This window comes from Cupressus sempervirens, chromosome 2 (assembly GCF_028749045.1).
Source record: "Cupressus sempervirens isolate cs-2001-9-10 chromosome 2, ASM2874904v1, whole genome shotgun sequence".
NCBI lineage: Eukaryota > Viridiplantae > Streptophyta > Pinopsida > Cupressales > Cupressaceae > Cupressus > Cupressus sempervirens.
The window spans coordinates 411,719,394-411,735,834 of NC_143119.1; the positions used below are offsets into that span (position 1 = coordinate 411,719,394).

Here is a 16,441-nt window from a genome sequence, read left to right on the forward strand (position 1 = left end):
TCATGTTTGGTGCACTTGGAATTCGACTGAGAATATGTTAATCTATTGTTTGGTTGTACAAAAATAGAATAGGAATAAGGTTAAGTTTTGTATTTTTAAAAACATTTTTCCTAATTTTTTTTTTAATTTATTATTTTTTTAGTTAATTCATTTTCATTTTCATTTTTTTAAACAAATAGATATAATTTAAAAAAATGTTATTAAAAAAAATTTAACAAAAAAAATTCAAAAAGTAAAAGTAAAAAAAAAAAATTCAAAATAAAAAAATCCAAATTTGTTTTTTTTTTTTAAATTTTGAAAAAAAAAAATTTTAAAAAAATTTAAAAATATTTTTTTAATGGAAAATCGGAATGGGAATAGAAATGACCTATTCCAATAACAGATATTTTTTGGCATAGACATATGCTCATTTTAGGGGCAAAATTGAAATATGTCTTCCTATTCCCAATTCCGATTTAGCTTACCAAACAGCGAATATAAAACATATTCTAATTTCGTTTTCCTATTCCACTCATATTCCAGCAACCAAAGGGGGCCTTGGGGTATCCATGGAAGAAAGGAGAGCGTTGTCTATGGAGAGTCCCTCCCGCATAGCTACTCTAGTTGCCTCACAAAATCCTGCTCCCTTATCTGAGCGACAAAACACAAACGTGAGGCCAACAAGTCTCTGTCGTCCCATCATCTGCAATGCCAACACTGCGCAGATTTTGTGCAGAATATTTTATTCCACAAAGATAAATGGTTGGTCCTTTATCCATTTTCCAGGCCATGTCTGCTTGCCACCTGTCAACCGAACAACGAAAAGTAGATCGAATACGTGGCACAATTGGATCCGGTTGGTTGGTCATACTGTACATTCAGAGACCTCAGCTGCTCCATTATCAATTCCTCCTCATAAATCCCTACCGATACTAAATCTGACAGTTCGTCAATGTTGAAAAGCCCAATTGCAGTCTCCAATTTGGTAAATATTCCTCCTAAATAATCTCATTTCTGAGGCAATCCCCAACAGTTTCTTCATTTCTAAGGCATCCATCAACATTCGTCTCTTCTATTTTGAGAATTGGGCATTTCTTAGACAATCTCATTTCCAAGGCATTAATCAACAGTTTCTTCATCTATTTTGAGAATTGGGCATTTCTTAGACAACCTCAATTCCAAGGCATAAATCAATTGTTTCTCCATCTATTTTGAGAATTGGCAATTTCTTCTGGCAGGATGAAATATAATCAACCAAGCTGCAATAGTGAGGAGTCTGGACAATATACATCTCTTGACTTTTAATGTAAGGGTTCATGGGATGGGGTCGCACACTTTTAGCAATTATTGTCTTTAATTCTCTGTGAACCGTCAAGTCTATTCCCTTTAAAACAAAGCATAGATGTCAATCCCTGCTGTAGTCAACAGAATTCCACTGATATCTGTCCACAACAAGAACTGTTACCCACAGCAATGCCTTCCTTCCAAATTTTTTGGCGAAACATTAGTTAGGAACCCAACAGGTTTTACATCAACTAACAAAAATATAGTGTCCTTTGCTAGTCCTAGAAATGACGTTGAAGAGGATGACAAAGAACAGGAGGGAAAGCCGTCCGTCTCTCTTTCACTTGAGGATGTCAATCCTGTTGGGCTTGGTAGGAAATCAAGACAGGTGTTTGATGAAGTATGGAGAAAATTTTCTGAATTGGGTCAATTGTCTCGCACTCCAAGAACTGATGAAGAGTACAATTCAGTGCTCGTGGGAGGACCCATGTGTGAATTCACAATTCCTGGTGCACAAGACACCACTGTACTGGTTGTCGGAGCCACAAGTCGAATTGGTCGGGTTGTTGCCCGAAAGCTTATGCTGAGAGGCTACAAAGTCAAGGTATGATTCAACAATTGTAGTTGTATAGGGTTTTCTGCTTAATCATTACTAGTTATGCAATTTTGGAAGTTGGCCTAAGGCATTTTCTCAATTCAGGCCTTAGTGCGAAACGCAGATCCAGAAATACTAGAGATGCTTCCAAGATCAATAGGGATAGTGGTTGGTGATGTAGGTGAGCCGTCAACACTCAAAGATGCTGTAGAAGGTTGCAATAAAGTTATTTACTGTGCTACCGCACGCTCCACTCTTACTGGAGATCTTAATAGAGTGGATCATTTCGGTGTGTACAACTTGTCAAAAGCTTTCCAGGTTTGTATCTATGACACATTTTAATTTCATGAATCTGACAAATATTTGTTTCCTTAGTTCCGGGTTTTGTTTATTGTTTTCAAAATTTATTTTGTGTTGTTACCTAATAGTGAAGAGAACCCTTTTCTTAATTTCTTAAATTGATCAGTAAATTTTTCTCATGGGTATAGTCTTAGATGGCATGATCACAGGTTGTTTCTCCTTACAATAGTTGGCTTCTTCCACAGAGGTGGCATCTCTACCTAATTTAACATTAACATTTGTGCATTTAAGCATGTGATATGGCTCTAAGGGATTTGTACAGAGGTTTCCATAATTCCCCGTGATTTATCAAAGGAATCTGTCCACCTGACTTACATGCTAGGTTAGTCACTGGGCTAAGGTCTTAGAGAATACAAATATTGTCTTGGGTAATCACTATGGTTATACTCAAACATACCTTAAGGTGCCCCGTGCTGATATGCATTGCCATAAGTTTGATCCCCACCTTAAGGTGATTCCATGGCCACTACTACATGTCCATCCATGGGCATGAAATCTTGAACTCATCATTACTCACTAATCACCCTAAACCCACTGGGCACCCTTTTCTTAATCTTCAGGATTGCAACTACATTTTGCCAAATTCTTTTCACAAGTATGCACTACTGTTTCTTTCAGCGACAAAATTATAATCTTTGAAGCTATTAAATTTGCTTGGCCTTTTGCTATTGAAATCTATTCTTGGGAAACCTATCTTGATGTTTACTCTTGATATGATTTAACATTGTGGTCAAGAAATATGAGCATGTCAGGCAATCACTAATTGAAAAAACAACCATAGTCTATGTGCTTTACATATCCTTCGAGCTTGCAGTGAAATATGCTGTTTGGTTTCGATAGCAAATCCCAGAATTTCTAAACTTGGCAATGAGTAACCACTATATGGCATCTGATTGTGCAGGACTATAACCATAGGTTAGCCCAACTAAGAGCTGGGCGAAGCAGTAAAAGCAAACTTACAATTGCCAAGTTTAACCGTCCAGAAGCACTGGAAGGTTGGGAGGTGGAGCAAGGAAGATATTCTATTGATACATTTGCTTCCAAATATGATGGAGGCATGGATGCAACCTTTGAGTGTAAGGAGACTGGAAATGCAGTATTCTCAGGTTGGCTTACATACTCTGTACTTTGGGTTTCCCAATTTGCAGCATGGCTATCATGACGATTTTGTTGTGCATTCATAAAACTCCTCATTTCAAATCAGTTTGAAGATGTACATGAACTATTTTATTAAGATGTGCATGAAAGAGAGGCTTGCGACAGCAATGCATTTTCATTAATGAGTTTCTGAAATAAGAAATTCAAATGTGCATTTCAGCCAGCATGAGAAACATTATTTTTATCATTGTTATGAACTCAGCTTATGAGTAAAAACTTTGTCTATCATATAGGTTTTAATGTATATATATTTGTAAGAATCCCAACCAGTTCTAACTTGAGAAACACCAATCACTTTACCTTTTTAGATGTTTGACATTTTGTCAAACACTTTGCATGAAACCTTTATCTCACTGTCTTTTACTTGCTTGAAATGATTTAAAATGAAGTTTAAATGCTTGCAAAAGATTACTAGGAAATCAAGGTAAAGAATTGGAGACCAATGCAATCCTGTAAATGTAGAAATTCAACGTGGATCCTTGTTGATCCCAAATGCAGCCTTATCATATCCAAACACTGCTTTAATACAGGAAGCTGCAGCTCACATAAGCATCTCCTAGTGACGTCAATATTCCAAGTGTTGGCAGTAGGGATCACTCCCTATCAGATCGCTACAACAGTGATCGCAAATGCTGCCCAGTAGAGACGATAGCAGCTTCAAATTAACCCTCCAGTAGCTCTGAAAAACCACTATAAATTTGTAATGTTGGACACCCAGCAGTATGGCAAATATCTCCAACAATCTTCAACTTCAGCAGTATAAAACCCTTCTCTTGAATGCTAATTTCAGATCATATGCATTCCAAATTGACATACAACAGCATCAATTTGGTGGCTAAACAAAATCAAAATTCAAACACAAATCACTGTATGTTGCAACAGCTCAAAGTGCAAACCATATGGAGAAATCAGTCCTCCCCCAGCTTCCAATGCTGAAACCCTCAAAACCTTCACCAAATTCATAAAAGAAAAATAACAAGAGATGAATAAATCAAAGCTAGAGCCTTTCTTTTATAACAATTAAAGTCAAAATCTTCTTCAACACACCAATGGCCAATAGCTTCTTCCATACACTTTTCACTTAAATGCGAACTTTTCTTTTGGATTCAAATTTTAATTTGTAATAATAAAAAATGATAACCATTTACTCCAAAACTTTAATTAATTCCTTGGCACAGACTTCCATGGATTAATTAAATAAATGACCCCTTCCAATGATGACTCAACCCTCAACTTAAGTGAAATTATGAAGTTGAAATATAACTTTATAAGAAGTCATTTAATGATTTAATAATAATTTGGCCACTAAATTAATAATAACTCCCAAAATACTTATCCTTTGAATATGTTGTCTAAAGTGTCATGCCTATTATTTTTTCATGTGACCAAATGCACTTTCCTAAAATAGAAAGGGTCTCTTTCAACCATCACCAGACTTGTCATAAATAGTAGGTGCATGAAACTAAGCCCAAATGGAGTCCAATCTGTGTCAAAAGAAGACCAAACTGGAACATACTAAATTGTGAAGAAGAAAAGACCCTCCCATAGCCTATGAGGATCACAATAATAGGCTACTCCCTCAAACTTTGGTGCTAGCAAAAATGGGGACATTACAATACTGTAACTTGTTCACTGAAGTGAACAGTTGAAACCAATTATTCTTTTCTGGAAATCATCTACTTTTGACTGGTAGTCCAGGATGCAATGGGAGTGTGTACCCCTAGGGCAAATTGGCCCCTTTTTAACAACTTGGATTCATTTTATTCTTGTTGGAACAACACAACTACCTTTTTATAGGTTTTTTGAAAGTAACAATTTGCCAAATAAAGTTTCAATATGTAAGGACAAGAATGGAATGCACAACTGATTCTTGGCTGTCATGAAAGTTTCTGACTACATTTTGTTGTTCATGTGAACTGCTGTTCATAGTTTTCTGGATACAAGAAAGTTCTTAAACACATTCTTTGCATGAAGAAGACATTCATATTATTCATAAGTACCTTGAAATTAAGACACTTGGATGGCACATAGATCTGTTTAACTAAGGAAGAACTCAGACACAATGCTGTAACTGCAACTTGGAACTTGTACTTAAGCTTGGAAAATAAATAAATATATAAATTCATCAATAATTTAGACAATATATAGGTCCATTTTTTACAATAGTTGCAGATGAAAGAGATAATAGTGTCATATGATGATTTAGTATCACTAAAATAATCTCTAATCCCTCAAATATTCTCCAACTTATAACATGCTCATAATCATTAACCTCAATCTTGATGGAAAATCGTTTTTCTCAGGAATGAATGCATCAGCAAGTATGTTCTCCTGCAATGCTTCCACTTTTATTGCTTCCCTCTCTATTTTTAGATCTTTGTTGGTAAAATGGGATGTGCATCCTTGGAAATCTAATTAGAATATGGATTATGTCAACCACGTCCATTCTGTCAAGAGCCTTCTTTCCCTACCTTTTTGATGCATTGAACTAAAATAAGTAGTACATGAAAACAAGGTCATGGATGTGCTTTTGGGTCAAGTTGTTTGTCTTCGTGGTTTGAATACTCTCCTAGAAGTTCCAATTGTACATGGAGCGAAAGCATGAATGATACAAAGCATGGATGAGTAGCCTTTGGAGATAACTTGTTCAAGAATTATAATATCCCCACCACAAATATGCAAATAGTACATTTATAACTTTGTAATTTTGAAAGTAATTTATTAAAACTAAAGAATTGTATGATTAAAGGACCTTGTTTTGTATTCAACTGCAACCTGCCTTCACAAGCCTCTGGAAAATAATTCCAAGCACTTTGATTTTTGTTCGATTATTCTTGAAGTGCTTGGGCAAGATGAAGTAACTTTGTTGTTAAATTTAAAACTTATGAGTTACTTGAACTAAAGAAATGTGATTAACTACAGAAATTGTCGATGAAGTAGAAGAGGAAAGAGATAATTCAGCTCTTCATATGAATCCATTTGCATCAGGATCTTCTCATAATGGAGCCCAAACCTAAAGGTTTTTTCTCAAATAATTTCGATATGAACATTGCCCAACTTGGACCGGGATGCTTGGAAAGATCATATCTAGAAGCTCTCAACGAATTGGGGGCTTCTTAGTGGCTCTAAATGATGGTGATGCTCCTGTTGGTCAGCTGGATTTTATGCCATTTTGGTCTTGTTATATTTCATAAGTTTTCTATTTTATTTGAAACTTTGAGGCCTTGGTGCTGCCTGATGGTGCAGTTATTTAGATGTAGTTTTAGTATGCTTTTCTATAATACTGGTAATAATGTAAAGGTCTGCGTGCCTGCTATGGCTTTTATTAGCTATAATGGTTTAACTGCAGATATTGGTGAGAAGTATGGGCAGGGGACTAATAAGTCTTTTAGCGATACCGATACTTTGCTTATGGTTATGATAGTGTTAAATGGGATCTATGGGTTAAGGTTTTTGATAGATCATCTTTTTTATTGTATATTGGGCTATTATATAGTAGGGTGAGGTTTTATGCTTCTGTCCATGTTCTGCCTGCTATTTTTCTATGTTGGTTGTACTGGATATTGTTAGCTGAACTGAACTTGTGAGGGATCAAGGTCATTTCCCAGCTAATTCAATCAAAAACACCGTCCAACATTTAGACAGCACTTCTTCTTGCTCATGACCACTTCATCTCTAAAAGGAGGTCCACTTATTGCAATACTGGACTCCAATCACAATTAACTTTGTTTCTTCTGATCCCTCTTTTTTCTCAATCTTGCAGGACTTTCTAACTTGTATCCTTTGGGATTTATTGCAAATTTCATTTTGTACATAAAAATGATAAGTCACTGCTAATTAAATGCATGATAGATAACCAATTGATAAATAACATTGCAGAACATGCTGAGAAAAGAAAGGAATACGTATTTCATTCTTTATCAAATAACTTCTTGTTGAAGAAATGAAGTGCAAGTGCCCAGACTTATTTCTAAATACAAGACTGTCTTAGGGAAATCTGGGTGCTTCTTTCTTGTTTACAACGGTAATTAATCCAAATAATCAAAGGGGGGTCACCTTTGGAAGTTCTATTTAATGAGAGATCCAGTAACTTTGTAGTTGATTCGATCCTCACTATCACTAAAATAATTGGTTTCTCCATTACAAACAATTGTAACTTGGTTCATTCATGTTTCTATTTAGAACTATCTCGGTAGTCCTTTAGTTTTTAATTTCTTTACAATTGTTCAATGGCATGGTAAATGGATACAATTATAAATTTTCAATTGTTTACTTATCGAATGAATTCCTTGCTATCTCAATTGCCACACAATATCATGACTTAAGTGATGACACCTTCACTAAAAGAGTATTTTCCTTATCAGATTACTCTATTACTTTATAAATATAAATGTCATTTGCAGGATTTGTGTATACCAGAACGGGATATGTGGAGATAACAAAGAAGCTTTCTCTTCCCTTGGGTTTTACGCTTGACAGGTACAAATGTGTGTTATTCAAATTGGATGCTTTTCCTTTTATGGACTATTCATTATAGTATACATGTAAGGAACATGAGGAAAAATCATTACAGATTATAGTAATTATAAAAGTGAGATTAATTGTTAACACTTCTATAAATACATTTATGATCTAACTAGCCAATTAACAGATTCGAAATGGTACGAACAATTTCAGAGCAACTTCTGTATCTGTATATGTTTCTTAAAGAAACTTTTAGCCCCTTAAGTTATATCTTTCCTTGAGGTATTTTTTTGAAGTATCTAATTTCAGAAATAAATTCTTTAAAGTTGATAGGAAATGATTTCGACATAGACTAACTTAAAATATATACCAGTGCATTGCCAATTTCCTTTGAACATTTAATAACTGTAAACTTTTTCTATACTTGTTGTTGACAGATATGAAGGCCTATTATTCTCTGTTGGTGGAGATGGAAAGGCATATACTGTAATACTAGAAACTGGGCCAGCTGGGGATACGTCTCAAAGCAAACTATACTTCACACGGTTTGCAACACGTATAGGCTATGGCAGGGTAAACAACTTTTGGTTTTTGAAATTCAGTGAATTATTACAGCACATACACATATTAATATAATTTAATTGTGATCACAAAATTTCTGAAGATTAAAAACAGTGAACACAAATTACTGAAATTGGTTGCTACTTATTGTCATGCAGTATAGGCTACCTTTCTCCACTTTCCGGCCTGTGAAACCTGATGATCCTGGATTGGATCCATTCCTTGTACATACGATGAGAATTCGCTTTGAGCCAAGAAAGCAGGCAATCCTTTTTTCTGGTTCATGTATTATTTACATTGTTTGTGTCTTATTTCACATTAACAAATAAAAAGCACTTGAAAAGATTTGTATGTGGCCAGACTGCAACTGAATAGGACTTGCTTTTATTTATAACTTGACAGATTATGATTTCTTTCATTGGTAAAATGTAACAGAGAGCAACTACTACAACTTCAAAACAAGGATTACTGGACGGTAACAACTTCAAGATGATTCTAGAGTACATAAAAGCTCTGCCAGTAAGTTTGACTACTATATAACTCTTCTGTATGTTTGACCCGTATAAACATCATAGCAAAGAAAGAAGCCCTTTTTAAGTTTTTTGAGATAGTGCTCTGTCGTTGACTTATTTCTTGCTTAAATTCACATCATAAATGTTTCTGTGAAATTTATTATGGAAAGCTATTTTTATATAATCTTGGATAAATGAATCAGCACAATTTTCAGGACGACTAATTTTTTTTGTCATTGGAACTTTAATATTTTGGTGTTTGAGATGCTAGCTGACAAGATTGTTGCATATCTCCTTTTGATGGGTATATCTCTCCGTTGTATAGAAAATAAGAATCCTTGAAATTCTAGAACGAAAATCCCATTTATACAACATCTTGGAAGGGCTTAAATTAAACAAGGATATAAATGTTGATGGAAATTCATCTTTCCTCCTCAGCCTTCTTGCTAGAATGTAGGATGATTTCCATTCAAATTGACTTACCGACCTTGAATTGTTTGTGTCTTCTCATCATCACCCATGCCATAGAGCACATGTCTTCAAACCATTGCTCATGTATCAAAGTTTTCAAAAATATGATGAGGGCCACAATTATATTAACCAAGAGATTGAAAGATTTTTAGAAAGAATGGATGTAATTATGAACAGATCTTCTAAGCTATTGAGCCAATGCAAGCAATCAAGGTGTATGAGCAATCTTGCATCAACAAAAAATGTTTCCGTTTGCATTTGTATGCAGGTTTTTTATAATTTTCCAACCATCATATGTTCACAGGTTTTTTATAAAGGTGCTTATGATTTTTAGGCTCATTCATAGGCGTATTGGAGTTTTTAGTTTGTGGCAACCATTTAAACTTTGCAGCCACACTTTTAAATATCCAAGCTCACTGGTTCAAAAAAATTTGTGGTTTGAATTTCTTACAGATCCATTTCACATTCTTAGTTACATTTGATTTATAAGATTCCCTTCTACATGTATCACAATTAGATAGTCTATCTTGTATCACAATTAGATAGTCTATCTTGCATCAAGTTTTCTGCCATCTTGTGGCTGATACAAATGATTTTAGAGGCTAAGGATCACTTTATAAACATCATTCCTGAGCAATGTAAAGTAGCATTCTCGATGGATCAAATTGAGAGATTTTAACCTAGAGCTAAGGCTCATAGTTTAGTTTGATAGCATATCAATAGGATTTTATTGTAATATCATACGGTTTTGTGGTTTACAACATATTTGCACCCATATATATCTTTGAAGGTTTAGGCCTTTTGTTGTAAGCCCATACTAACAAACTGTAATGTATTTCATTATTGCTGATCAACAAAGGCCTATCATTGTTTATTTGATATATATTGAGTTCCATTGTATGCTTGTACTTGATTGCATAGTTGGACCCTTTAGCTGTACCAAATGGTATCAAGGCATGACTTTGAATGTTGAGAAAAGATTATGAGAGACAACCAAGTTTCTTTCTTGTAAATAGATTATTGAATTTTTGGCTGTCCACATTGAAAGGTTTTAAATAAAGCAAGACATTAAGGTAGTTTGCAGGGGAGTTTGCAGATATATCGCCGAATTAAAGGATGTTTGCATAAGGTCCAAAGTCAAGGTTCCTCCTTGAAGAATGGGTAGAGGCCAAGCTGTTGCTAATATTGTTGGAAGAACAGAGAAAATGTACTTATCTGGTTAGATGCTAAACATGATAGAAGAAGAGGTCATAAATCTATAAATAAGGAAAGTGATGACAAGGAAATTGAATGAAGAGAGAATGAACAAGTTATCTAACAAGTTGTGGAAGACCTAGAAAAAGAATAAACAAATCAATTGAAGATGTTGAGAGCTATTTTTGACAGAAGTAAAAAATCTAGGATTGACATTGCTAATTAATTTTGTTAGTTTGAATCCAAAGAAATTGATTCATTGAATAAATAATCTTGAAGCAGCCCAGGGCCCTTGCTAGTTTAATGGTTTATCCCTCTGTTTTGGGGTTTTTCTTTGGGCTTGTGTAGTGGGGAGGGGGTTGGTTGGGTGTTAGGGTTTCTCTATTGGTTCTCCTCCATTCCCTCTCTCTTTCTTTCTTTTTTATGTTTCCTTTTGTTGTTATTGTTGTCTTTTCTCGGGCATTGTTTAGTGTCCTTGTTGTGGGCTGGCATCTTGTTTGTTGTTTGGCAATCCCTTAGAGCCTCTTTCTGGTCTTTTCTTGGACATTGATAAATTTATATTATCTTATCTTTAAGAATATTTTGAGTATGAAGAGATTGTAGGTCCTAGGAGTGTCAGATTTTCTAATACCTAAGTAAAAGGACATCTTAATATTTTGGTGATAGAAGTAAAATTGGAAGAAATTTGTGAGGTAATGCAAAGATATATAGATGGGATAAGATATTTATAAAGTTGAAGAACCAATTAATACTTTCTGATTATCAATTAGAATTGTTGAAATTATTGTAAATTTTGAGACAAAAGGAGAAGACTATGAATAAATATACGATAGATGCCCTTGATAAAATAGTCTCCCCACTTGTACTGTTGATCCATACAATACATTCTAAGTAGGTCTTTGAAAATTTGACCAACATTGTCTATTTGGCCATTTATTTTAGGATAATAGGCCAAGCTAATTTCAAGTTGAGTTCCTAAAGTAGAAAAGAGGCTATGGAAAAACCTAGACATCATTTAGGCATCTCTATTAGAGATGATCTTCTCAGGTATACCATGAAGCCTAAAGACCTCTTGCACAAATTTGTGAGCTACTAGAGGAGCTCCGTTTGTGAAATTTCCAAGAATAAAATGTGCCACTTTGATGAGTTTGTCTACTACAAGGATTGCATTATGTTTGTTTTGTGACATGGGTAGACCTTGAACAAAGTCCATATTGATCACCTGCCACTTTCATGCTAGAATGGTACGAGGATGAAGTAATCTGACAGGGTGATGATGTTTAGCCTTGACTCACTAACATTCTAGACAATTGCCCACAAATTTGGCTTCATCTCTTTTCATGTATGTCCAAAAGTATAAGGGTCTAACATCATATAAGAGTTTAGTAACTCTTGGATATCTGGAATAGGGAGCCGAATGAACTTCTTTCCATACTAGGTTCCTTAACTCTGCAACACCCCCTAAATCTGAGCAATCCATCTAGTTCAAAATAGATTCCATCATATCTATGACCTTGAGGATACGTCTGCATTGCTTCTTTAACTTGGTTATAATATTTGTCATTCATAGAGTTCAATAGGATTTGATGTTTAAAATTTGTTTGGAATCTGGATCGAAGCTATTGATGAGATATGTCAATTGTGGCTTAAACCATTTTCGACCTAGTTTTCTTTTCCTTTAATGTAGCTGATTTTGAAGTCATAGTCAAATATCAACTCCAACCACCTTCTTTGTTGGCCATTGAGGTTTTCTTGGATGAATATGTATTTCAACCCTAGGTGGTCTGATCTTAGCTCAAATGTTTTTCTCATAAATAGTGCACCACTTTTGCAAAGCATGCACTATAGTGGCTAACTCTAGATCGTGAGGTGCATAGTTTACTTCATAATTTTTGAGTTTCCATGATTCATATGCAATTACTTGGTCATCTTGCATTAATACCACTCCTTACCATTCTCCTGATACATCAATCACTACAAGAAATCATCCTTCTGGATCCGTTATTTTCAAGATTGGTGTCGAGGTCAATTTCTCCTAAAGTAATTCAAAAGCTTGCTGGCATTTTCTAGATCATTCAAACCTTTTCCCTTTACATTGCAAGGAAATAATAGGGTAAGTGATATGTGAGCAGTTAAGGACAAGTTTCCAATAATATCCTGCTAGCCCCATAAAAATTGACCCCTTGAACTGTTGGCAATTTGGCTAAGAGGAGAATATGGAAATGCATTGAGGTTGTAATTTATTGCAACATTTCATTTGTATAAAGTCAGCATATCATGAAGGCAAAGTTTTGGCTTGAAGACTTAGAAAATTGTCCAAGTATCACAGAGTTTAACTATTAGAACAGCCACCTTTTTGGTTTGCGAAGATCTTAGACAATGAATTAGAACACACGCACTTGATGCCAACAAGAACAGGTTATGACGATCCTACATGCAAGAGTGCAAGTCATTATGATCAGTACGGACGAAGTTATTATTGTTTTACTAGTTAGAGTAGTATACAAGCAAAACATGACAGAGTTAAGGAAAGTGGTATTTTAAGTTAAGAAATTGTTTTGTTTACCAAAACAATTACTTAACCAATAAGGGACGGCATCCTAGATTTTAACCCTAAGTGAGTAAAATGTAGTTTTGCATTTTGGGACACGTGTGAAGATATGAAGGCGGATAGGACAAAATAACTTGGTATAAAGGATATACTTTTAGATGCAAAGTTGTGTAATGTTTTGTGATGTCTTTGGACATTGTTATGCTATTGTATTGTGATGTGAACTTGATGTTAGAGAAGAGAAAGACAGTATATGCGAAGATATGTATGGTAAGCTTCAAAGGACAAATCAGATATAGAAGATATCAACATTGTCAAAAGGTTTTTGTATCTACACCTTTTATGTATAGAATATCATTGTAATTGCATGTTTGGGCAGTGGGCTCATCTTGCAAACTTTTTTATTGTATTATTACAACTCCTAACAGGGTTGAGGTTTCTAACAAGGACAAAGACACTATACAGATGTAATAGACTCCTAACAGGGTCGATATCTTTCACAAGATACTTTTGATTAGTGGATAATTTTGTGGGTACCATACCCATCGGGGTTTTCCCATGGCTAGGGTTTCCCTAGTTAACAAATAATGGTGTCCTGAGTTGCATTGTGTTATTGCTATGTTTACTTTTCAGTATAATCACATGTGCATGTTTTAAGGTTATAAAAGTTATCCATAGTGGGGCAAAAGTTTTTGAAATATAGGTTCACTTCCTCCCCCCCCCCCCCCTCCCCTCTCAGTACTTCCTATTTCTAACAATTGGTATTAGAGCATTGTCACTCAGAAAAGGCCTAGCAACTTGAGCAAGATCTCTATGGATATGGTCAATTGAAGAAGAATTTAGATGAAGCTCTTGTAGAATTTGATGTGATTATTGAAGATAGAGATAGTCTGAAGAAGAAATACAAAGAGGCAAAAACTTACATTCAGAAGTTGAGAAGGAGATTGAATATGCCAACTCACAGAGGAATGAGTCAAATGATCAGATCAATGATAGTGATGTAGTTTCAAGGCTTAACAAGGAGAATGAAATCGTGAACCATGAGCTTGAGATTACCAATATTAAATTGAGTTTGAAGGATGATGACAAGAAGATTGAATTAGATTTGAGGTTTGAGAATGCAAATTTGAAATCCAAACTTGCCAAGGTGACACTAAGTTTGAGACTTCAAAGCTACAATATGCAGAACTCGAGATATATAATACTATTGTGAAAGGAGAACTTACATAGACAAAGCAACATCTTTAGAATTTGTATTCGAGTACTGAGAAACTTGATGAACAAATCATAGCACAAAGACCTAGTTATGACAAGACTGGTATTGGTTACTATGAAGGAGAATCATCAAAAAGATCTGAAGATACCGAGGAACCAAATCTTGTGATCTAACAACCTAAACAACCACAAGAAGATCTGAACAAGGTTGAGACTAATCAATCTGAAGATGTACCAAAACAACTTCAGCAACCTAAAGGAGTAAGAAGGCAATTCATTGGAAAATGTTTCGCATGCAATGAAATTGGTCATATGAAGGACTGTACAGGTAAGTATACTAACCCTATTTTTGGTTATTGTTATAATTGTTATGCTTATGGACATAGAGCTAGTGAATGTAGAAGACCTAGATTTAATAATATGTATCAAGGTACTAACCCTGTAGCTAGTAGACCTATTTGTGCAAATAATGTCATAAGAAATGGAGTTGTATTATAAGTGCAACAACTTTGGACATTTTTCTAGAGATTGCAGATCACAGATAAATCAGTTAGAACCTACATATGGAAACAATCTGATAACATGTCAGATTTGTAACAACATGGGTCATACAACAAGATTTTCTAGGATGAACAATATGAGAATGCCAAACAACATGAGGACACCTAACTTTAGAAAGAATATAAACAATCTCAGAAGCAATGAGAATGGCAATGATAGACAAGAAGAGAATGTGAAAGAACATGTAGAAAACTTTAAGGAAATATTTGTTAAAGCTAAGCCACCAACAAGAACACAAATTTGGGTAGAGAAGACAAGTTACACACATGAAAACAAGTTGAAGTTAGTGATAGTTGCTGATAAACCTCTATCTAATATTTGAGCAATTTATTTCATAGAAGATAAAGGGGAATTAACATCAAAAAATTATTTAACCCCTGTATGATTGAATTAAGGCTTGCGCGGTTAAGAGGAGGTAGATATGGATGAAAGGAAGCTACACCTAAGTGCACATACAATTCTGAGCTCATATATGAGTGCACGAACAAAAAGTTCTTTGGTAAATGAAAACTGCTTTTTGAAGCCTACGTACTTGCGCAATTAATGAAGAAGTAAATTGGAAAGGATGTAAAAGTTGAAATTGATTGTTTGAGTACCATTTGATCGAGTAAAGAGTTAAGGAGCACAAAAAGACAAATTGAGAGCGAATTACCAATAGTTTGGAGAATTTGTCAAAGCATTTTATCTTGATTTTGCAGAAAGCCCTACATCGTGAATTAAAGGTATTTACACTCTTGCGCAATTAATTTGTGAAGTAAGGTTAAGATTGTAAACTGTTGAAATAGAAGAATCTTTGGTTCACAATGTTGAGGAAGTCTCAAGACCTAAGTTGAAATTAAACCCTATTCAACCATTGGATAATGACCTTGCAACTGCATTTTTACAAATTCCTGATGACGTACTCTATTTGGAAGACATTAGGAGTTTTACATGTAAGTTTGAGATAGTAGGAGAAAACAACATATCAAATGAATTTGACAAGGTTTACAAACAAGACATGTCATTCAAGGATGGATTTGAACATTTAGGTCAGAATTATGTAGTGAAGTATATGTTCTACCATGAATTTGACAATGAAGATTGGACCAAGATTATCCTAAGCAGAATTCATGATGAGAAATTTTGGATAGGAGACAATGTAATTGATATTTCAGAAAATTTGATTCATGAGGTAACTGGTTTAAGCAATGAAGGATCAATTCCATTGAATGAGAAAAATGTCAAGAAGATTGTAATTGAAAATACCCAATCAACTTACAATGGAAGAGGCATAATCATAAGTAAGATTAAACAAGATGATGCATGATTTGTAAGTAGGATTATTGCTATAAAGTTATGTTCCGGTTCTAGACATGATGAGTTAGCAGTTGGATTTGCTCATGCAGCATACAAACTATGTGTTGAGAAAACCAAAGTGAATGTGTGAAATCCTGTTAATTCAATTGATAGACAATTTGGAGAGGATAAAGAAAACAAGGAATGGATGGTTTAGATTTCAATCTTTGATCACTTACATGTTTTTCCATCTTTTGAAGA

The 16,441-nt window shown here is 34.7% G+C and overlaps 1 protein-coding gene across 2 annotated transcripts in view; it reads left to right on the forward strand.

Annotated features, from left to right (window-relative positions):
• Window positions 1–709: 709 nt before the first annotated feature.
• HCF173 (high chlorophyll fluorescence phenotype 173) overlaps window positions 710–16,441 on the forward strand; it is a 61,308-nt gene continuing 45,576 nt past the window's right edge. For both annotated transcript variants that reach the window (XR_016359990.1, XM_089813927.1), the window contains exons 1-7: window positions 710–1,867; window positions 1,964–2,176; window positions 3,120–3,324; window positions 7,780–7,855; window positions 8,278–8,413; window positions 8,560–8,664; window positions 8,837–8,920. Coding sequence is in view for 1 of the 2 variants with exons in the window: in XM_089813927.1 (XP_089670053.1) it covers window positions 1,382–1,867; window positions 1,964–2,176; window positions 3,120–3,324; window positions 7,780–7,855; window positions 8,278–8,413; window positions 8,560–8,664; window positions 8,837–8,920 (1,305 nt within the window). In the remaining variant the exon portion in view is untranslated. The remainder of the gene's footprint in view (window positions 1,868–1,963; window positions 2,177–3,119; window positions 3,325–7,779; window positions 7,856–8,277; window positions 8,414–8,559; window positions 8,665–8,836; window positions 8,921–16,441) is intronic.